The sequence below is a fragment of the Paralichthys olivaceus genome, chromosome 12 (genome assembly GCF_024713975.1).
Source record: "Paralichthys olivaceus isolate ysfri-2021 chromosome 12, ASM2471397v2, whole genome shotgun sequence".
Taxonomy (NCBI): domain Eukaryota; kingdom Metazoa; phylum Chordata; class Actinopteri; order Pleuronectiformes; family Paralichthyidae; genus Paralichthys; species Paralichthys olivaceus.
In genome coordinates this window covers 18,931,686-18,954,085 of record NC_091104.1, presented here as the reverse complement: position 1 = coordinate 18,954,085, position 22,400 = coordinate 18,931,686, and the positions used below count along the sequence as shown (strand labels likewise).

The window sequence follows — 22,400 nt, the reverse complement described above, 5'->3', positions numbered from 1 at the left end:
ATTCCAAAATGAAACAACAAACTTATGAAGAAAATCTATACATTTTGATCTGTTTTTTTCAATGAAACCACATTTCTGCTTGTTGGCCAAACATTTATACCCACTTCTATGCACGAGTTCAAAATATCATAACAAAGCATTAAAAATATACAAGATGTGCTTGTCTCCAACTTGGTACCTGCATACATTTACACAAAATAAATAATATTGGAGCCCATTGCACTGGTAACAATCTGTGAGCTCAGATAAAAAAAAGTCTAAACAGAAAGTGGAACTTTGAAACTGTAATATGCTCAAATGGCTCAATGGTGATCAATAATCAGTTAATTAACAAACTTAGATAAATATTATTAGAAAACAAATGGAACAATTTGTATAAACTTGATGCAAATAATGAGGTTTGATTGTAATGTTGACTCCCCACTGAAACAACTGGAAAGAAATAATCACTAATGTTGATGCTGGCAGCCAGGACAAATCAACAAGCAAGTTCCAAAGTGGACACAAATGATATAAATACAAAGTGCCTTGACTGTCGTGTGTTCGGGAAACAGACCATTTATTACTTGCTAATTCCCAGAAATCAAAGTAATCACCTTCATCTTTCACACACGCACGAGAATAACAGGAGTAATTTGGGACACCTTTCCTCCGGTGAATTTACGTCACCATAATACCTAAATCCTAAAAAGTGAGAGGGAAATGCTGGTCGAGATGGGGAGGAAAAGTTTAAGCGTAGACTGTGATAAAATTCTGGGTAATTTACTTTAAATTTAGCTTTTCACTTACTGTGTAGATAATCAGCATAATTTCATTTCCACTTCAAACCATGGCTCATTTTCTTCAGACTCATCGGAGTAAAGAATTGAGGTAGTGACAATTTTCTTTCAAATGTTGATTTCTTCAGTGATTTGAAATTCTTTGTGGGGAAATAGAATTTTCCATTTCTTCCAGCTGAATGCCTCTCAACATGTAACAAGGGCAGACAATGTGGGGAGTGCAGAAATGGCCAAACACAAAAAGGGGCCCTGAGAGTTCAGCACCTGCTTTTAGAAAAGAGACTCTCAGTGCCACTCTTCCCCCTAGATCCCCCACCCAGCCTATACCCTCTATTTTGGAGCTGGCTGTGTCTGTGTGTCAAGTTGTACAGGGGAGTGATTACTGCTCCATTAGAGAAAGGGGGGTGCTGCTTGAACAGGAAGCTGGGAGATGTAGCTGCTTAAATTGGCCCACATCTACTGAGAGAGAGCCGCCTGGAAATTACGCCACCGCCCCAAAACCTTTTCCATGAGAAAAAGATATAAAAAAAACAAAACACTGTTTTTTTTCACCACTGGTTCTCTGCATCTCTTCACTCAGGGAGAAAAGAGGGCTCTTCCAAAATATACCCACGAGTCACATCACTGAAAGTTTTATTTTTGTACTTTTCCTTGGCTAGCTAAGTAGATATTGTTTCGCAGTTCAAGCAATCAACTGTCATTTTCGTAATAGCCAAACACTGTCGGGCTTTCGATGGTGAATCAAAAAAAGACTGACGACATCCAGCATTCCTACCTCTATTATTTAGATGGTCAACACAACCCATGATTCAAGTACTATAAAACGTGTTCCTATCCTACTGTACGCATGAGTAATGATCAGTTTATGATATCAAACTGAAAATTATATGATGAAGCTTCCTTGGCTCAGACAGTTACTGACCTTTAGTGTTACTGCCAAGACATTGATGGCATCTTGAACTTGCTGGTGGATGTTCTTTTGCGTCAGCTCTTCGCACACCCACAAGCCCAGACTGCACACAGCGATGCACCTGAAAGACAGAGGCAGCGTTGAAGTAAATTTAAGAATTTGAATGGTAAAAAAATAAAAACAACCAATATTGCTATATATCGTACCTGGCCCCTTCACAGTGTTCCTTTGTTGCTGTTGCCAGCAGGATGTTGACCAGGTAATCCTAAATGACAAAGACATCGTGATCAAAACCATCAATGTAAATAGAGATGGAATAGTTTCTGGTTTCAAGGTATACCGTGGTTATGTTCCTGAAGGTTACTTGTACTGTTTTTCAATCTTTAATTACCATGCATAAGGTGCTAGTGCTCTGGCCATTGTTAGCAACTGCGAGCATCGAGTAAATTGTCAGGATTTTTTTGTCCCTACTCTCAGACGACTCTCAGACATGCAGGGTCGATATCGGCACTTAACATAGCTAGTAGTCAACCTTCTCACCTGCATTCCGCTTTTTTCTGTCATTGGATTTGTTTACATATGATTATAATGTTCTTACTGATACTTTGTTCATAATAGTTGTGTTGTTTTTATATGCACATTTGATTAACTTCTATGGAGTTTCATTTAAACCTGCATTACTGGACATTTTCATTGTAAAACAAGAAGATTCTTCAGCAAGATAAACTCGTCTTTCAATGTTAATTTTGCACATTTGATATGGTGCTAGATTAATCTTTTGATAATACATAAATTATTTAAATATCAAACTTGAAATTACATTTTAATTTTCAGCACATCGTATCAATTCATGGTTATACTGATAACTATGATCATTTTCTTCACTGTAAGAGTGATACAAAATCTTCAGGCTGTTTTATCTCTTAATGTAACATATGTGTAGATTCTCTTACAACGCAGCATGCAGATTTTCCCCCCAGGGTAGCACATGGCAACATTTACCTTGATATCCTCATTGCCTACAAGGATTTCTTCAGAGCCAGGCACATGTTGCAGCACAGGAATCTGAAGGTACAGGTTGGGGAAACACACCAGAGAGCCCAGGACTGTTTGAGCCTCCATCCTTGGAGCCTGTTGGAAATGAGAGAAGAAAAAGAAAACATGCTATCACTAATTCCCTAAAGCTGCATGAAAACAACCCACTTCCAGCAAACAGAAAGCATGCCATCCAGGGAAAAAGGATTGGAAAGATCAGGCAGGAATTCATTTTGTCTTTATTCATGATTCTGCAGATGTTCTGCAGAATCTCTTGACATATGGAAGGCGGTGGACAACAAAATGACTAATTAAATGCACGATGGATGCAACTCTAGATTGTACATGTTGCACCTAATGAGTTGCTGTACAGATAATGAGTCTATGCTGGGAGATATGGAATTATCTGGCAACGAAACGGTATCGAAATGTACTCAAATACCTATAGACAGTCAACATTAATGCCTATGTTTAGGTTTTAACTGTGTGTGTGTGTGTGTGTGTGTGTGTAAAACAGTGGTTCTTATTGGTCTGTCAGCATGATCTCTCCTAGTTGTTCCAAATAAGTCACACAAAATGTGCCTTCATACAAATTTTAAAAAATGGATTCATAGGACTCACAAAAATAACCTGTTTGCATTTTTATAGCTTTTCCCACTGCATTTAAAGATCACTCCGATCATGTTGGTTTCCACGGCTAATTCAACACCGCTAACAGTTTTATTAAAACTTAGCATATTTAATGAAACATTTACTGTCTGAATAATCACAGCCATTCGTTTATTCTGTAAACAACTCTTCTTTTTGGCTGCACAGTTTGGATTCAAATATTTAGATACATATTGACATATTAAACATATCTAGTTAACAAATATGGAGGAATTATCTTAAAAAACTAAAAGACTAAAAGTCTCAGTACAGATTAGACAACTGGAAAACTTTAAAAATTGCATAACAAGTACTTTAACAACTTATTAGACTGGACAGTTTGATTCACTTAAGTGTAAGTGTCAAGAGTGTGTTGGCACCTCTGGGGAAACTGAGCTGAGAACGCAGGCAGCAGCAGTGATGAAATCTCCAATTAGCATGGTGAAGCCCGGTAGGCCGAGGTAAAAGAACCGAGGGGAGCAGGAGCAGATGATGGTGTTCAAAACATCCTGACGACAAACACACAGACACACAAGCCATTAAAGTTTAATGTTTGACTTGAACCAACACCTACCATTCTCAAAGACTGAACATCTTAGCACTTCTCCAGTACCTTTATGTCTACATGGGATTTTTGCATTTAAGTATGGGAGTGTAAAAAGAGAAATACAACATTAAAGGACCAACATGTGACAGACATGGCAGGGAGAAAGCTTTTTTTCCATCAACAGGTAAGCTGAGTATGTTAAGTGTGTTGAGGAGGGTGAGGCACTCAACAGTACATGTCACCAAAGTACAGAAAAAAAAAACGGAGTGGGGAAGAAAGACAGGGGAGAGAGCGAGAGAGGCAGCAGATGGATAAGAGGGAGAACAAAAGACCTCAACTTTCACGAGTCACATACGAGCAAATACACACACGAGCAAACCTGTAATTAAAGCCAGAGACGAGGTATTGTTTCGCCGAGGTAAAGGCTGCTCAGTGGCAGATGGGTGCTCTTTCAACATTGACATATGCTGTACTGCAGAGGGCTTCGCACAAACTGCTCAAGTATGTACACTGTAATACCATGATAGGCGAGAGCCTAAAAGGCTTTTAAGAGTTTTTCCATTCTATATTTAGATAGTAATGCTGCAGAGGTAGATTTTACAAACAAACACATACACACACATAAAGGTATGAGAATTCATCATTCGGCCAGGCAGCGAGATTGATCTCTCTCTTATCAGAGACATACGTGTGCATATTTGTGTACAAAGGCAAGGTCCAGGCTAGAAACACCTGCCTTGTTGGCCATAAACTTGTGTAAATCGGACAGTTCAAACATCAGCCTGTTTCTGGCTGAACTGAAAGGGCACCTTAGCAAACAAGCAAGCATACATATTCTCTTTTGGTCGCACACACGCACAGTACCCCCTGTCTATCTGTGACATTACTCACCAGGAGCTTGGGTAAATTGGGAATGAAGGTGAACAAAAGAAAAATAGAATAAACACGCAGAGGCAATAAACAGGAAGTATAACCAACAGGATGCACCGCATGAGGAAAATTGCTGGGGAGAGCTTTAGGATTGAGGGCCCATTTTACCCTCATTTTACTGGTAATTGACCTCTGAAGCATAATGCGCGGTGCAGTCAGAGGTAATTAGCAGGTAACAAACTGTTGCCTGATTGCCTGAAAAGAGCATTTTAGAGAAAGCCACAAATGTAGAATGCAAAGTGTTTTTTTCTAGTGTGTGTGTGTGTGTGTGTAGAAATGGGTTTTCAGCTCTGCATGTGGCTATGTGTTGGCAGCAGCATGGTCCAACATCAACAAAAGTTACGTTAACTCAACTCAGGCCTTTTTTTTGGGCTAATCTCCACTTGACGGACTGTGGGGTGACAGAGTTCACGTTGGCTTAACTCCACACTGAATTCACTTAAGGTCAATGTAACTGTGAAAAAGGGGGTTTCCCCTCAAAAGCTGTTAGGAAGGTGCATTACTGTAAGGGTGAAAGGTTTAATCAGCAGCATGTTTGTGGCTCCGGGGTCATCCGTCATGTTTTACACTTAAAGCTACGGTTGGTAATCCAGGAAAAGAAAAAAAATGCATGTGACTCATCCCTCCCCCTCCCGCAGGCCCCCCTCGTCAAAACTGGCACATGAACGTGCACTACCTGACAACTGCTAGATGCCGACTTTTCTCTGACATCTGGTATTTTCTAATTATGTCTGTTTCAGCTGTGTACATCTTTCTGTCTCTTTGGCTTGGGAAGATTCCAGTCATACGGAGAGAGAGCAAGGGCAGGGTGCATGTAGGCAGGCAGGTCAGTGCTGTAACTGTCTGTTAGTGTCAGACTAACTGTCTGCGAGTGATGGACAGTTACGCCAGCGAATCATTTCTTTGGTTGTGTTTATTACAGTCCAGAGTGGACTACAGACACAGTTTTTTTCCCTTTTTTCAGACAACAAATTCAACAAACAAGATTAAAGTTTCATGAACAACTGACCAACCCTACCTTTAATGTTGTTTGCAAGATTAACAGTTAAATGTGTATACACATGAGTGATACGCTCTTTAACAAATGCAAAATAAAGGTGCAATAAAAGCTATGTGTGTTTATACTTCACAAAATTTGCTGTTGACCTCTGAAGTCCAGAATGTGGACGTATCAGATAGATTACTGCTATTGTGGTATGTCCATGCCTTCATGAGACCAGTGACCAGAGAATGACAAACAATAAGGACAATAGCCCTGACCTTGGCACCCCGTCAGTTGGAAGGAGAATTCTGTCATTTGCTTTTGAGCTGAGTTGATTATAATGGTGAGGATACAGAATGGGATTAGCAAGTCCCAAACACAAACCTGTATGTAAGCTTAGAGTATTTCATGATACAAACATTGTGATTGAATGATTTATTTCACAAGAGTCATTCGGAGATTAGGTATCCCCCTTGGCAAACCCAACATTTCAAAAGACACCACTTACCTATAAAAGAATAATATAACTGTGGGGTTTTCATGGAAAAATAATTAAAATAGATTTTTGAGTTCTGCTTCACAAAAAAATGATAATAGGCAGAGGGCTGGATGGACATATTGATCACTCTACCCCCGCCTCATTTTATGCTGGGGGTAAAAAAAAAAAAAAAAAAAACCTCCCCAAACATTAAATCACATTATATTATTTGCAGACCAGTCAATGACAACTTGAAGATGATTTAAAAATAGTGTATGAAAAAAGAGATTTAAAGAATATTAAAGTGTATGTTTTTCCTTTTTTGAGGTGGGGGTTGTGGGATAAAGCAGAGAGGAAGGAGGAGGGGTGTAGTAAGAGCCACTTTCTTATGTTAAGCAGGCGTGCGGCTGTCCTCCATTGTGTGGCGTGAGGACTCTTTTCTCCGGCCAATTTGAGCATGCTTCAGTGGCCAGCCTGGCTCTGGCCCCCTGACGCATTATACAGAGCCACAACAAAAGCTGGAGAATGTTGCTACGTCCCTCTGTGTGCCCCCCTCATTGCTTTACTCTACACTCCCCTCCCGCTCCTTCACACACACTCGTGCACACACACGCACTCACATTCACTAACTCACTCAAACACACAGGCAGGCCAGCCCAGCCCACTCTGGGCCCCTGGCCGACATGTCAGTCTAACGGAGCGCGACAGACGTCAATCCTTAATTAATCACGTATACTCGGCAGGGGCTCCAAACATTATTTAACGACATGGAAAACATTCTAACAAGCTTGTCGCACTGCCAAGGTGCAATAGAAACCCAATCAGGGGGCATGCACGCACATGCACTAACACACACACGCACACACACACACAGTCTTATCCATGTCCTTTGTTTTGGGGTACTCCATTCATCTCCACTCAGCTCCATCTGAAAGGAATGGAGCAAGGCCAGATTTAAATATGAGGAAAGGTGTGGCTAGAGGAGGTGGGAGATGCCAAAACAAAGAAGCATTCTTCATCACCACTGATTGGCAGCCAGTTTCAAACAGAGCTTCAATAATCAGGAACAGTGGCACACCCACATGACCCTGAGTTGAGTCCCAAAATACCTCTGATTGGGTATAAGTGTTTGTCTGAGTCATAACAATACAACACATCACTTAGGAAAAAGTACATAGCAAATTAGCAACTACAAATAGCTGTTTTCCAGTTTTCAAAAAGGGCCTGTGTACAGGTGTAGAGTGGGTTTGAGTGGTGCGCCATCTAGTGCTGAACAGAAGAACAACAGGATACTTTACTGAGGCGCCACCTGCTGTCTGTATACCTGGTCGTCGCTGGAGAAGCCCTTGTGTATGATGTAGTAGAGGTGCACCAAGAAATCACTGTTGGGGAGCACATCTTGGTGTCTGGTCATCATCTCACAGATCAGCTTGTAGGCCTGCAGCTTGCCAGCCTTGTATTCGGCAGGTAGCATGGTGGCCTGTGGAGCAGAGAGAGTTGCAACGGTTGGTTTTATTATGAAGAGTTCATAACTTCAACATCTCCTGGATGTTAGAATATTTTGTCTATTCCTTTACACTTGGAAATTCATCCTTAGAATCTGGTGCAAACAATGAGGATTCAGTGTGAACACAGTGACTGAGGCATAACTGAGGATATGTTTTCATCTGTATTGGTTTGTGTGTCTGTTTCTTAGCAGATTACGCAAAAACTATCGGACAGATTACCATAAAACTTAGAGTAAGGATGTGGTATGGGACAGGGAAGAACATTTTGGTGCAGATCCGCATCAGGGGGCGGATCCAGCATTTTTCTTTTTACTTACATTGCAAGATGTTTACCCACATTTTAGTTCAGTTCTTATGGATACAATTCACAGATGTATTTTAGGGGACTGATGATATACTCAAATGTGGTTCCATGAGAGAACAATTATTGTTGACTGTTGGTTGAGGAATGCCCTCTACTGAGTGCTATTCTAGTTGTAAGTATTTTATTAGCTGGAATAGGATGAGTACACATCGCTATTTCCTTCGTCTGTAGGACAGTGTCTGTTACTGCTGCTCATACCCTGAAGAGCCAAGAGGCAAGCATACGCAGAGGAGGGATGAAGGCAGGTTGGGGTGGAGAAGACTGGTTGTCCACACTGATGCCAAGGTTGTCCCGGATCTGTAGGAACACATTAAACTTCCGTCAGTGAACACAACCTTTGTGTTCAAGAAAATGCAGGATTGATTATGTGTATGTGTGTACATGACGTGTTTTTTAATTTTAAGTTTAAATCCAGTAAAGTGTCTTTAAACATTGTTAAAAGTGCTATACAAATAAAATGTATGTATATTAAACTTTTCATGGAGGCCTCTGACCTGAACAAACTCTTTTTAAGTATTTTAACCTTAACTGAGATTAATTGCTCCATATGTAGGTGATTTCCTCCACGTTACCTTGGCCAGCTTGTGCCAGAGCTCATAGAGATATGAGAAGATCTTGGCATGGATTTTTGGGCAGCGGATACTGTTGACATCTCCCAGGATTCCCAATATCCTCCTCCAAAGGACGAAGGCTGAATCCGCATGCCAACCAGTCATGGTCCCACCAGCGATGATGCTGACATCATCAGCTAGACACTCACTGCTGTCTGCATGTTCGGAGAGAGGTTTGAGGTGGTTTGAGTTGCAAAATGAATTATTCTGTAAAACCCATATGTGTAGCTGCGAGAACCTAATACAAAGTGAAGCAATTTAATTTTATTGAGGATATGGGATTCAGTCAACAAATGCAGAACCTTCATATCAATTCAATCTCAGAGCCATACTGTTTTTGTCAGAGCAGTTGTTGACCAAATCCTTTTTTCTCTTTTCCCAAATGCATCAGAGTACTACAATCTCTGTTAAAGCACTGAAACACTTTTGGGAAACAGGCAAAAGTCACATGCATCAGCCCAAAACGCTTTGTGGGAGGACAGTGCCACCTAGTGGGAAGAAGAAAGATGGGGAGGACAGGGAGTGAAGGCCTGAGGAGGACACATAAATGGAAAGTGTATGAAGCGGATAGACTTTGTGTTTTTTGCTTTTCCAGCAAAACATTTACACTAAAATTTGAAGGAATTTACAAATAATTCCAAGGGAAAAAGTAATCCAATATATTTAATTAAGTTACCATGATCTGCAAAATGGGAGAATGGAAAAAAGAATATATGGAAAAAGAAGAAAAGGTAAGGCTGAAAAAAATATATAGAACATGGAAAGTTAATGGTAAATGAGGACTATATAGTATATTTGATGAGTAGCAGCTAGGGAGCAGTACCCAAGTGGCGTGGCATGTGTAAGACAGACTGATGCATGGTGTCGTCCAGGGGGCAGTCCCGAGGGCACTCTGTGTGCACCAGTAGGGCTGGTGAGGCGGGGGGGTTCTGAGGGTGGTGGTAGTGGTTGTGGTGGTGGTAGGACAGGGGTGCGGAGTGGGAAGGGAGGGCACACTCAGGACCTAAAAAAACGACAAGGGAGAATGGGTAAAATCGGGTTTTGAGGAAAGGAGTACAGGGACAAAAGGAGGAGGGACAACTCCATGACGGTCACAGGGTGGGACAACACAAACAAAAGTTCACATACAAGGGTGTGAGGGGCAGTGGGACAACATCAATTGGCAGTAATCAGCAATGATGTAGGAGAGAGAGGGGGTAAACTGAAACCTGTAGTTTGTTCAAATTAGAATATAGAAAACTACGCACATAATTATTACAGTCGGGTTTTAATCATTCTCTACATCACATGTCACTTCCCCATGACAAAATTCAAACACAACTGTCAGCAGCTTTAACACAATGAAATGGCTGAAAGAAGCACACACTGACAAGCAGATTCCTTAACGAGTCACTTGAAGGGTTATTGCAGGTAACACAACCTCAGATGGATGGGACACACCTCAGGTAAACCTGCAGAACTGCTGAACTCTATCAACTCATTTTTCATTGTGCTCAACATGTAGGTAGGAGTGCACTGTGAAAAGCAGCACTTTTGTAAAGGTGATCTGTCCTCAATGGATAAAATCATTTACCTGCCACTGAAACCCAAATGAAAAATGGGCCAGCCTATGCCCCCTGAAAGAAGTCTGAAGATATTATTTATCATGTATATTAATATATATATTCACATCAGGATCAAATGCAGGGGGGGTGGGGGAATCTGGTTTCGCTACTTTGTTTCATTACCTGCTAGAGCCTCATTGTGACTGAGCAGCAGACTCCCCTGGCTCTGGGGGTCAGTCGTCACATCCATGTGGGCAGATTGTGTGGACTGAGTGTCAGCCTCCTCGTCGAAGGCCTGCCAGGTAACCTCGGCTTCATTGAAGTAGCCGTTGGACGTCTCGCTGCTTATACTCTCACCTTGGGAGGGTGAGTGAATGAAATGGATAAAAGACGTAAAAGGTAAATACAGAGAATAAGATGGCTGTGTGAGGAAAACTGAGTCAAAACAGTGGGCTTTGATTGACATGTTTGATTTCACCGATTTACTTCAAATATTAACAGCACACACAGACATCACACTGATTGATTTGTTTTAGACAAAATTGGTGATGTAGTCTCTAACTTTTCTCTCTGAGCTTGGGCATTGTGTAGTTAGTCTGTCCCTCAGCGATGCACTCTGTCTCAGTCGTACTGCTGCTCCGTCGGATGAGGATCTATGAACACAGAATATTATATACTTGCATGGGTAAAATCTTTTTTCATTCATTTGACATAAGACTATATATGTAGAAGATGATTCTTCTCACCACTGGTGGCTCACTGCTTTCCCTCCTGCCCTCAGACGTCCTGCTATCTGAGCCACAAGAAGTTGGGGAGTACTCTCTCTTTTGAGCTGAAATGCAACAGGAGATGTTAATTGGCAGAGAGAACATATTCTAATCATCTTAAATAACTCAAATCAGTAAATATCTAGCCTTTATATCTTAAAAAGTAAGGCCAGGCAAATATTATTTTTTAGGTTTTCATTTTTAACTTCACTCCAGGGACAACGGATAAAAACTTGGGCTCTATTCTAATGATCTAAGCATACAGCGCAAATGCATTCAGAGCCTGTTGAAATTCACCCTTGCCAGTTGATAAAGAAGTTGCACTGCCAGAGACTAAAAGGCTTAGCAGAGGTTAAAAGGCTTGTGCTTTATCAGTCATGGTTGTTTTTTGGGCATAGCATGCAATAAGCCAATTAGAGGGCTATTTCCCTGTCCCTTTAAACACCAGGTGCACAAAAGCCGTTCACCATTTTAAGGGGTGATTTTCCAGGTAGTAAAGGATTCCTGCAGAAGAAACTGTTTCACTTCATGACCATCTGTGTTTGTTACAAGCAGCGTTTGTCTGCTGTCCCATGTTACTTCAGATTGCACCGTTAAAATAAAAAGTGAAGCACTGTGTCGGTCAAAAGTCCAATTGCTTTCTGCTGCTAAGAATGATCCCACCTAATTTTAAGACCAGCATGCTCATGTGCGCTCAGATGGGTGCAAGTGCATTTCCTATTTAAACTCCGTGGATCCTGGATGGGAAAATGGCAACTGCATTGGTAAGAAACTAGCTGAGACCCTTGTGTTGCACTTTGCACTGGGTATTACATAGAACACCTCCTCTTAAAGGCTGGACCAAGTATTTTTTTCTATTGATCATTGAATGTCATATAAAGCACCATAACAGATCAATTCAAAATTAAAGAGAATAATGATAACGATAAAACTATATTACAGAAAATAAAAGTGCATCAACCTAAAATTCACCTTGAACTGAGAATTTTTTTTTTGAGGTCAATTCACATCACAATCCGTATAGATGTGTATTCTTCATTGCAATGAAATGTGTAAAATTCCATGGCAACAAAAAATTGTGACTCAAAGTAAATGCAGTGTGATGTTTGATAAAAAACTCTCTCTTCACCCTAATTAAAGAGATGCAGATATTCTTATTATTAAATCGTATGTTACATTTTAAAATGCAGGGTTGCTTATCCATCAAAGGATTGTCTCAGTTTCCATCACACCTGACTACGGCCTAGAAACCTGTAATGTTTAACAAGTGTAGTGTAGATAAATCATCTTAATGCAGGCCTGGCCTGATGATTAGCAGAGGGTGTCAATTCTTTAAAGGTGAGAGGTGAACAATGTGGCGAATTAAAATGTACCTGGTAAAGCTTCAGACAGCTGTTGGGTGATGTCGGAGGTGCTGCTGCTACGTGGCAGAGGGCTTTCCCTGCCTCCCAGCTCCTCCTCTCCCCCACATTCTGACAGCTGACATTCTTCCACATCTGGAATCACGACAAGGACACGCAAGTAAACCAGTGCCACAAGACTATGAATACCAAAGCTGAAATCTTAACATGGATTTGCAGTCACAGTATAGATGAAGATTTGATGCATTCATGAAGACATTAGGGAGAATCTGGGGCATGCACACATGCAGTGGTGATGCAGACACGCTCTTTATGCAAACTGTATGTCCACACAAACCAGGACGGACCCTAGACACAGTTACATCTTAAAATATGCTCAACTCACAAGACAGTTGTAAGTTGCTGTCAAAACATGAACCCACTGCTCTAAATACAGTCACAACAGACAGTAACACGTGAATGCAAAGACAAGGTGGAGGTCACAGACACACAAACACATGCAGCTCTCACAATGCACTTTACCTGAGAGTCTGTGAGAACAAGCAGAGTTACCAGAAGAGATACCAGGCAAGAAAGAGCTCACAGTGTGGAGCAGCATAGGAACACTTTTAGTAGTGGGAATAGCCTCGCATAGATGAACACAGTTGCTGATGGACTGGCTTCGCTTAGCTTCCATCAGGGGAAGAGGAAAGAGGAAAAAGAGAGAGACAGTGGAAATAGAGAAGAGGTAAAAAAGGAGAAGAGAGTTCAGTGACAGCTAGGTACAGAACGCTACAAAGCTGCTTTCATTGATAAATACATTTATGAGCAGGAGAGCAGAGTAAATAAAGCACTGAAGACCCAGGTATTGATATCAATACGTCAGTGTTTCAGTGAAATCTGAATATAAGAGAAATTCCTCAAGAAAATTACAACTATAATGTAAGTAAGACAAAATCCTGGAGAAGATCTGCAACCGGGAGAGAACGGACTGATACCAAGTTCAGATTGAATGAACAGAAATTATAAACTCAAAGCCAGAAAATGTTTGCTGGACATGTTGAAACTCAGTATTTCATACTGACACTTTTTGAAATATGAATTATTATTTTTAGGGTATAAAATAAATCTAAACAATAGATAATCAGATGTTTTACTTTAGAAGATAACAGAAACAGAAATACTTATTTATTAAACCTGATTGTTTAAAGAACTGTTACCACAATATAAAACGAGTGGGACATTTAACAGCTGAAAGCAAAAGTTGATAGCACTGTCTTGTAAGCTATATTTAGTAGAAATATATACATTCCATTCTATAATGCAATTTCTAATTTGTTTGCTGTCATACAGGCCAATACCAATAGGTCAACATCAAACTAATATTGAAACCATACAGTGATTCCTAGAGATACTCCAAAAATCATAACTAAAATAAATAAATACAGAAATAACAAAAGACAAATAGTGAGGTATGATATCAGTGAAGATTAGCTATTATAAATAATATTGAATTGGTGTTTGGTACCCGAAAAGAAAAAAGTTACACAATTGTTCCTGGTCCGTAGATAAAATGTTTCCTATTTCCAGCCAAAACATGTGTGATATTACAATCTAGACGTATATTGGTGAAGGTACATCCAATAATAATCCTAGTGATGCTGGAGTTGGTTCAACTGGATCTCTGTGGTTATAAAAGATGAATTAGTCCCATCATGAAACATCAGCCTTCTCTCAATTATCAAGACAAGATCTCAGAACAATATTAATTTGTATTTGCATGAAAAAGTACAACCAAGTTTTCACAGTTGTCAATGCGGAGGCATTGTCATTGTGTCTCGATGGCACTTCAGGGTTAATCTCAAATAGAGCAATGAAAAAGGGCAGTTCTATTCTCTGCTTTCAGAACACTTTAATTATGCCCTTTAGTGAGAGAGAGAGATACATCGTCCCTGCTACAGCCCGCGCTGCTTCCCATTTATGCATATTAATGAGCATTAATTACACTCTTAATGAAACTATCAAAAACTGCCATGCAATTGATGTGTGGGCCTTCTCTTGAGGAGTGAGGAGGAGGGCTGTCGGCCCTTTGAAGATCAATGTGGGTGAAATCCAATTAGGCCAAAGAAAGGGAAGGGAATTTGAAGGCGTAGTGTTTAATGTCCATCTTTGCTTACAAGCGGATGCATATAAACAGAGAAAGAGAAAAGGTGCATAAACATGCACATGAGACACATAATAGATGTGTCAGTGCGTGTGTGTGTGGGAGAGAGACACACAATCCCTTCTAAGACTTCATCCTTCAGGCACAAACACATCTCCTCCTCACTCAACAAGCTAGTCATTTCAGGACGTTGGTGGTAATTGGAGAGGCGGAAGGGGAAGGAAAAGAAAAAGAGATCGTTCCTGTCTTTTATCCTCCGCATTAAGATTCTGTCGAGACAAAATTAAGACAACCAGAACAGGCACCGAAGGTAGTTACTGCTTTCCAGCTCAACTTATAATCACCCTGCCACATTCCCATCAGATAAGGGCTGTCTGCACGGTCTGCATTGAGCTAATGACAATAAGTGTCCAAAGCGGGCCCCTGACATGCCGTGGAGGGATTGTGCTGCAAGTCTACAATTGAACTGACATGGAAACATGTTGACGTTGGCCAGTGACATATGAAGGAAACAATGGGGGCCATCTGCTGGTTTCAACGACACCTGGGCTTGTGCACACATGGAGGCGTCTGAAGGCTTTCACACGCTGTAATACGTTTGATAAACCCTGTGGTCTGATGTTTTGCTCCAGAAGGTTATCAGTATTGTGTTGTTGGCCCACACAAAGCCAGAAGATTAGTACAGCGTGGACACAGAATAGTATATGAATCATGAAGATCAAACAAAAGCTTCCCCTTTGTATTTTACTTCTGCCTGCTTTGATGGTTTAGTAATATAACAATACTGTTGTGAATAGAATACAATAAGTACTTACCAGAGGCTTTCTGACGGACATTGTTTCGGGCCGTCTCCACGCCAGGAGCTCCTGATGTAGTGGCAGAGCGAATCCTCATGGGCTCTTGAACCGCAGGCCCGCCCTGATCCCCCTGGTTCCTCCAGCTCAGTGAGAAGGAGCGCGCCACGGCTGCGGCCTTCTGGGAGTCATGGATAACTCCTGACATGCAAAGAATAATAAATGTTGAGTACTGAGTGTATATCTTCTATTAATAAGCTAATATAACTTTGGATTTATCGCTATCAAATTCTATTAACATGCGAGACAATTCTCTGTGGCTTTAGCCAACACCCACATATAATAACTTGGTATTTTCCACTTTAAAAAAGATGTTCAACATCATCTCGCATGTTGTGTGGAAATGTAACTAGGATAAGCACTTCTGTTTAGCCACACTCAGTTCATGAAGGCACAAGCCAGAGAAATAAATCCCACGTAACTTACTAGAAAAATAGAAAAAAAAAGAATATTCAGCATTTATAACTCCACCACAGATGTTATGTTTCCATGTGTTATTTAGCAGGATTACACAAAAACTACCAGATGGTTTACCGCAAAACGTGGTGGAGCTGTGTGGTATGGGACGGGGAAGATCCCATGTATGTGTTCTACATGTGGAAAGTCAATCAGCTAAAGAAGTGCACCAAATATAGATAGTTATTTTGAATAAAAGCTTAAAACTTTTTATTGTTTTCAAACAAGGAGTCAGTGGCCAGTTTCTAAAGTTTAAGTGAAACAAACAAATACATCCAACTATCATCAAGTAAAATTTTGGAACTGGAAAAGTTTCATACTGTTAAACATGTTTTCTCCCAAATTCTATCCATCCGCAATTTCCCCCACTTCTCCCCCCTCACCGCGTCCTCTCTGCCTTTTCTCCTTCTGTTCACTGAGCTTGTCCAGAGGCAGGCTGCCCATGTCCAGGCCGTAGACGGTGCGTGCCAGCACAGCCGTCAGCGAGTCCATGATGCTGGCCCATTCTGTCACCAGCTCCTCCCAGCAGGTAAGAGAGGACAGCACTGCCAGCAGCTCGTCCCATAGCTCCCGGGAGATAAATACGCACAGGTTGGCTCGCACCCACGCCACGATGATGGTCTGAATGCAAGATGAGACGACGGCATATAAATGAGTATAAACAGGAACACACACCAATACAATAAATAAGCAGTGGGTTCCCGAGCAAGAAATACTGATCAAGAAGGAAAATACATATATTTAACAATCTATAATTATGGTGTATTATAATATGTACAGATATGATTAAAATACCCTGTCTGTCACTTCATGTAAAACAAAGCACATGCAGACATACCCTAAAGAGTATTGATGCTAGACTTTCAGCAAAACTGTCTTTTCTTTGGTTTTCCTGAGGCCTCTTCATCACCGCCTCAGTGATCCTCAGCAGTACCTGCAACATCTGCTCCCTGCACAACACAGACAGTGAAATGAAATCAAATATCATGACATCACAAAAAAAGTCTATATTTGAGTATCTCACTGACCATGTCTGTGTATTCATCGTGTGCTCCATGATCATGTGACGGTAGATGCTGAGAACACCCTTGCAAACCTCAACCTGGTTTTCCAAGAGTTTGGGTACATCCTGGCACGGCTCCAACAGGAACACGTTGGACGAGTTGGTCAGGAACACCTACACACGAGTGCGTGAAGACGCATTAAGGATGAGGGAACGATAAAACAAACACAGTAAACAATTGCTTATTACAATCACTACATGCTGTGCTCTCAGGATAACAACACAGGCACAGACCTGTAGTGTAGGCTGGATGCCAGCCTTGATGTCCCTGTTCTGCTGCTCAGTGAGAAATCCTCGACTGATGGCGCTGCTGAAGGAGTAGGTCCTCCCCCAGCTCGATGACCGTCTGTGACCGTGACTCTCCTTCTTGTAGAAGACAAGGTAGGACAGTCAGGTGGAAACATAAACTGTAGATGCTGAAGAAACGAGCCCCGAAGTTTTTTGAGAAAAAACATTCCATGGTGTTAAATTGTACGTATCAGCTGTTTGAAGACACTGTGATACAGTGTCTGCTTTTAGCTAATACATGGATTGTAACAACTATAATAAATGGAGGCACCTAAAGCTTTGTTTGGATCTCTTTTTATTGAAGGTTCTTCAAATAATTATCTATAATAAATATTGTACTGTTGCAATATGTATATTCTTACTTTGACCAGATAAGGTGGTACAGTTTTACTACTGCTGATTGGCTAACCAATTGGATGAAATACTATTGTATTTTGTATTTATTACTAAAATCTGACTGCGCTCTACTGAAATGTCCGAACAAGTCCATAAAAACCTTTAAAATTCTTTATGACACTATCAGCCCTTTTCATGATCGTCTATGATATAATAACTAGTCACAGCACAAGTGTATATATTGAGAATATATATATTGTATTGTATATATATTTGCATTCCTTTCACCTGTACATGTATGTTGTTTGTCTCAGTGTTGAGTGTCTGCTCGGAGCTGTCATCCACTTCATCTTCCTGTGTTGTTTTGTCCGGCTCGGTCATGAAGCCGGGCTTCTCCTGCAGAATCCACTTCCTGTACACTTTGATCACCTTCCTGGTTGCTGACGCCTCGCAGGACGGCAGCAGGAAGGCCTTTAGAGGGAGAAGCTTTCACTTATACAGTGTTTTGAATCATTTTTAAGTGTGGCTTGGATATTCAAGTTATGTTAACAAACGGCCAGCAGAGGGCAACATAGTACATGTTATCACAGTACAGACATTTATTATTATTATTATATTTCTCTGTGACCAAACTGTACCTGGTGGAAGACCTCGTTGACAAAATTGACATTGTCCCGGGTGGACAGCAGGATGGCGTGCACCATGTCATAGACATAGCGGTGCTCCTCCTCAATGCTACACAAACTGGAATCACTGGGCCGTCGATCAGACAGCGTGCTGCTGTTGGAGTGGCTCTTCTCAGGCTCCCCCGCTGGTCCATTCACATCCCCTTCCGATGTCTTATCCTCCTTCTTCTCCTGGCTGCTACTGCCTGCAGTGACAGTCTGGACACCGCAGTGAGACAGTGATAAGTGACAATCCTTCCGTTTTGCTGCTACAGGGCTGCCTACTCCCACTTAAATAAATGATCACGAGAGTCTCAATGACAAAGACATTCCTTAGTTGCATTTTTGGTCATTTTTAAGCTGCTGCATTAATCATAATGTAATCATAATTATATTAATTTAACATTAATTCAATCTGTCTCTTCTCATAATTCCTGTCTGTTGATTTACTGTTATCTTAAGGCACTTTACTTGCTAGCCACAATGAATGCAGTCTAAAGCAACAGTATTCAATTGTACCATCATGACGGTTATAGTATTTAGGTACCTCTATCAAGGATTTTGCATAAACTACTTGACAGATTACCACGACATCATGGTGGACGGATGTGGGATGGGTCAGGAAATCTTTTCACTGTGTTCAACATTGTGAGATTGGGTGTTTTTGCAACATTTTCGTTTAAGTCTCAGAGTCTAATTGATGGATCTTGATTTAAAAAAACAGGCATGATTAGGTGACAGATCTAAATGAAAATCTGCATTAAGTCAATTTAAATGTGTTTTCATAAGGGGACTGTTGGTCCTTGGTGGAGATACGCATGCTAATGTCATTCTAGTTTTGTTACCTGAGTGGTGTATGATCATTTTGGAGGTTGTAGTCTTTAACTATACTACTTAACTTTTCAGTTATTTCAACTAAACAGAAACTAAAAAGTCCTTTGTGTCCAGGTGTTTTTACATGTATATGGTACAGTGCTCGGAGGTTATGTGGCAACAACACACTCAAAACAAATCTACCTCTTTCCTCCTCAGTGACAGCAGTAAGAATCAAAGGAAGGGTACTGTCGCACCCACCTGGATAAGTTTGGGAATGACCTCGGTGCCATTCTTAGCGCTCTGCGCTGCAGCAGCACTGCTGACATACTTCTTCTCCAGGAAGAAGGTGACCAGCCAGGTGATGAAGGCCACACGAGGCGCCAGGTACTGGTCCCTGGTGCAGAAGGTGCTCTCATTGTTCCGCGTCACTGGCACATACAAGGGTTTTGGTCTGTGGTGCGGGAGGTCTGATTGTGGAGGAGTGGAGAAGTGAATGAGGAACAGCGGATGGTAAAAGGGGGAGGGTAAAAAATGGAAGACAAGGAGTAGAAATAAGAGTAGTGAAAATATTTTCCTGCTGAAACTGTTCACCTCATTTTCTGTCAAAAACTGTTTAATTTTTATACCTTTCTATTTTACAATCTGTTTTTGGAACCAGAAAATCACAACACATCAATCATCCGTAAATAAAAATAAACAAGACACTTCACTTTTATACACACGTTCAAGCACACACTTACTCCTTTTACTTATTAAATGCTTCGCTGATTTTGAATAAACATATTATTCTCTTACTGCTTCTCTTACGTATTGTTGAGGTACTGCAACTGTATTGACCTGAATCATATTGAAAAGGATTCTGCAGGAAGGCGAAGACAGATATACAGTATATGTCATCTTACCTAATAAAGGCTTGTAGAGGTTTGTGAGCTTGGTGAAGGAGGGGAATAAATGTGGAAGGTAGTACTTCTTGAAGAGGCTGAAAAGAAACCTGAAGCCTGTGTTCTGGTTCTCTTTGTTCCTCCATTCTAAACTGGATGCCTGGCAGACAGACGGCACAAAGGCAGACAAGGTCAGGCGACAGAAAGAGGAGATGGTTCCAGCATCACTCGCACACTGACAGTATATTGTTTCAAACACAATAGACTGAAGGTTCCTCTAAGGAACAGTAAAACAGATGGGAAAATGGTTTGGGCTAAGTAAACATACTAGTCCAACTTCACACACTTAACAGCTGACATTGTACCTTGTTTTCTATCTTATCAACACCAACATGGCCTTAGCAACACATTCAAGGTGAAACCAACATATAGGTTCAGGTAGAATTCACAGTTGATGTTTTTCTTAGAAGTTTATTCACAGCTTGATTAGTTGTTACCTGAATGACCATGTACTTGAGCAGGATTTCGAGGATGTAACAGGTCTGGTCTTCTGCAACTTTTTCTCCCGTCACCGCTGGAACGAGTGGGGTGATCTCCTCAGGCACCACTTTAGCTGCTCAGAGTGACAGATACACAGTCATGAATTAACCACAGGAAAATTTGTGTTCTTAACTAAAAACCTACTGATATTTAGTATGCCAATGCATAAGGCAGCACAACAGAATGCATGTCCCTGTCTCACCATCAGGGGGATTGGAGAAGGGGTTGTAAATGATGGTGTCAAGGGTGCAGGGCCCTCTGGTGGAGGGCACGGCAGGGAACCCTGGTACCAGACATGCAAAGATAAGAAACTGCTCCTCAGCACAGTTGTCCCTCAGGGCCTGCAGCCACAGCAGGAACAGCCGGATCCCCTCACATCGAATCTAGATGGGAGGATATATTAATGGATACACAACAAAAGCTGATTTCCACAATGTACATAAACACAGATGTCTAGAATGCTTCTTTAAAACTAAGGTCCAATTAAAAACTCAATGAAAATGTTTAGACCTGGTATTAACCTCTGTCCTGTGAGACCCGCTGAAAACATAGAAATCATAATAATTATGTGGGGATCAGACTGATATTAAGGAAGTGGCCGCACACAAAGGACACATCTGTGTGCGTTCACACTCTTATTATCGTGTCACTCAGGATGGATGTTTATACCAGGTCTGATGAGGGTCTAAATGGGGACTACTGCGTGATACACATTTCTTTTGGATTAACACTTACATTAGTGGTTTCGTTCATAATGTGGCTAGGAAATTTTTTTTTTCATATCTTGTAATAATGAAAAAAGTACCTTGAACGAATTTCCAGTGTGTAGAAGCTTTTTCAGAATAGAACCTAGGAGAAAGAAAAAAAAAGACAGCAGTCAAAGACTTCAGCAATACAGATTTTCATGAGACATCCCAAGAAGTCAACAAGTAGTCCCCCAACAAACAGCACAAATGTGAAATGAGTCATCTTCACTGAAGTAAATTGACCTTGATGGGTGGTGCTGACGAACTAGTGGGGAGGCTTCACTTTTGATGAAAATTTATGTCAGTTGACAGCAACATGCATTCGTAAAGGCAATCTGGTTCTAATCTGGTGATTGTATACTTTTATCCCGGTTTCTTAACACTGCGGACATCCAGCACAGGCGGGGCTTCAGCCAAGTGATGTAGCATAAACACAAACAATGGTAGCAACAAAAGAATCTCACATCTCATGAATTGTTTACCTGTGATAAACAGCCAGGATGCCCTACTCGGACGAAAATGTTCTCTCCATTTCACGATGACCTGACTCAGTGACAGCACAATGCTGGCTAAAGAGGCCATGTTTAATATTTGCTGTTGCTCTCATCACCCATTGTTGGTAATAAAGGGGGATTAGTCAAACCAGCAAAGCAATGTTGGCATTTAATAGAGTTATGCCCGCTATAAGCCAAACCGGCTCATTTTCAAAGGCCACCATACAGGAATCAAAATAGTTGGTTGTTGTAACCATGGTAACATTAAACATCAAATAGGCCTGCATTAAGAGTTAAGTAACCAGGATATTAGCCTTCATTATGTATACAGGGATATGCATAGGCAGATTTTAAATATTCCAATGTAAACACCATATCCCACATAGGATCAAAATCGGGATAAAACTCATAACTCAGATACTAGAGCGCATTTAAATGCAGCCAAGACTTGGCTGAGTTCTGCTCAAAGTACTACAAAGTTTGCACATGAGTTTATGTGTCTTTGAGTGGTACTTTTATCAATCTTCTCTCAGTAGGTCAAATCAATAATATCTCTGGGTTGCTCACATTAAGGTGTTCAGGAATCCTTTCATGGTCTTGGGCTCAGGACAAAAGGAATTGTACGACATTAAAACCAGTTAGTGTGTTTTAATG

The 22,400-nt window shown here is 41.0% G+C and overlaps 1 protein-coding gene across 9 annotated transcripts in view; it reads right to left on the bottom strand.

Moving 5' to 3' along the window:
- Window positions 1–22,400, bottom strand: part of ralgapa2 (Ral GTPase activating protein catalytic subunit alpha 2) — a 92,117-nt gene that overhangs the window by 43,678 nt on the left and 26,039 nt on the right. For 4 of the 9 annotated variants that reach the window (XM_069536363.1, XM_069536358.1, XM_069536361.1 and 1 more), the window contains exons 5-29: window positions 21,312–21,355; window positions 20,709–20,889; window positions 20,464–20,579; window positions 19,988–20,126; window positions 19,344–19,552; window positions 18,243–18,488; window positions 17,893–18,075; window positions 17,215–17,346; window positions 16,946–17,094; window positions 16,756–16,867; window positions 16,301–16,538; window positions 15,423–15,602; window positions 12,987–13,133; window positions 12,477–12,599; window positions 11,083–11,168; window positions 10,899–10,989; window positions 10,520–10,693; window positions 9,616–9,795; window positions 8,754–8,947; window positions 8,380–8,478; window positions 7,634–7,789; window positions 3,753–3,881; window positions 2,692–2,820; window positions 1,896–1,954; window positions 1,702–1,810 (exon numbers count right to left, since the gene is read on the bottom strand). In XM_069536363.1, the coding sequence (XP_069392464.1) occupies window positions 1,702–1,810; window positions 1,896–1,954; window positions 2,692–2,820; window positions 3,753–3,881; window positions 7,634–7,789; window positions 8,380–8,478; window positions 8,754–8,947; window positions 9,616–9,795; window positions 10,520–10,693; window positions 10,899–10,989; window positions 11,083–11,168; window positions 12,477–12,599; window positions 12,987–13,133; window positions 15,423–15,602; window positions 16,301–16,538; window positions 16,756–16,867; window positions 16,946–17,094; window positions 17,215–17,346; window positions 17,893–18,075; window positions 18,243–18,488; window positions 19,344–19,552; window positions 19,988–20,126; window positions 20,464–20,579; window positions 20,709–20,889; window positions 21,312–21,355 (3,605 nt within the window). The remainder of the gene's footprint in view (window positions 1–1,701; window positions 1,811–1,895; window positions 1,955–2,691; window positions 2,821–3,752; window positions 3,882–7,633; window positions 7,790–8,379; window positions 8,479–8,753; window positions 8,948–9,615; window positions 9,796–10,519; window positions 10,694–10,898; window positions 10,990–11,082; window positions 11,169–12,476; window positions 12,600–12,986; window positions 13,134–15,422; window positions 15,603–16,300; window positions 16,539–16,755; window positions 16,868–16,945; window positions 17,095–17,214; window positions 17,347–17,892; window positions 18,076–18,242; window positions 18,489–19,343; window positions 19,553–19,987; window positions 20,127–20,463; window positions 20,580–20,708; window positions 20,890–21,311; window positions 21,356–22,400) is intronic. The other 5 variants (XM_069536364.1, XM_069536359.1, XM_069536357.1 and 2 more) reach the window with 4 other exon arrangements.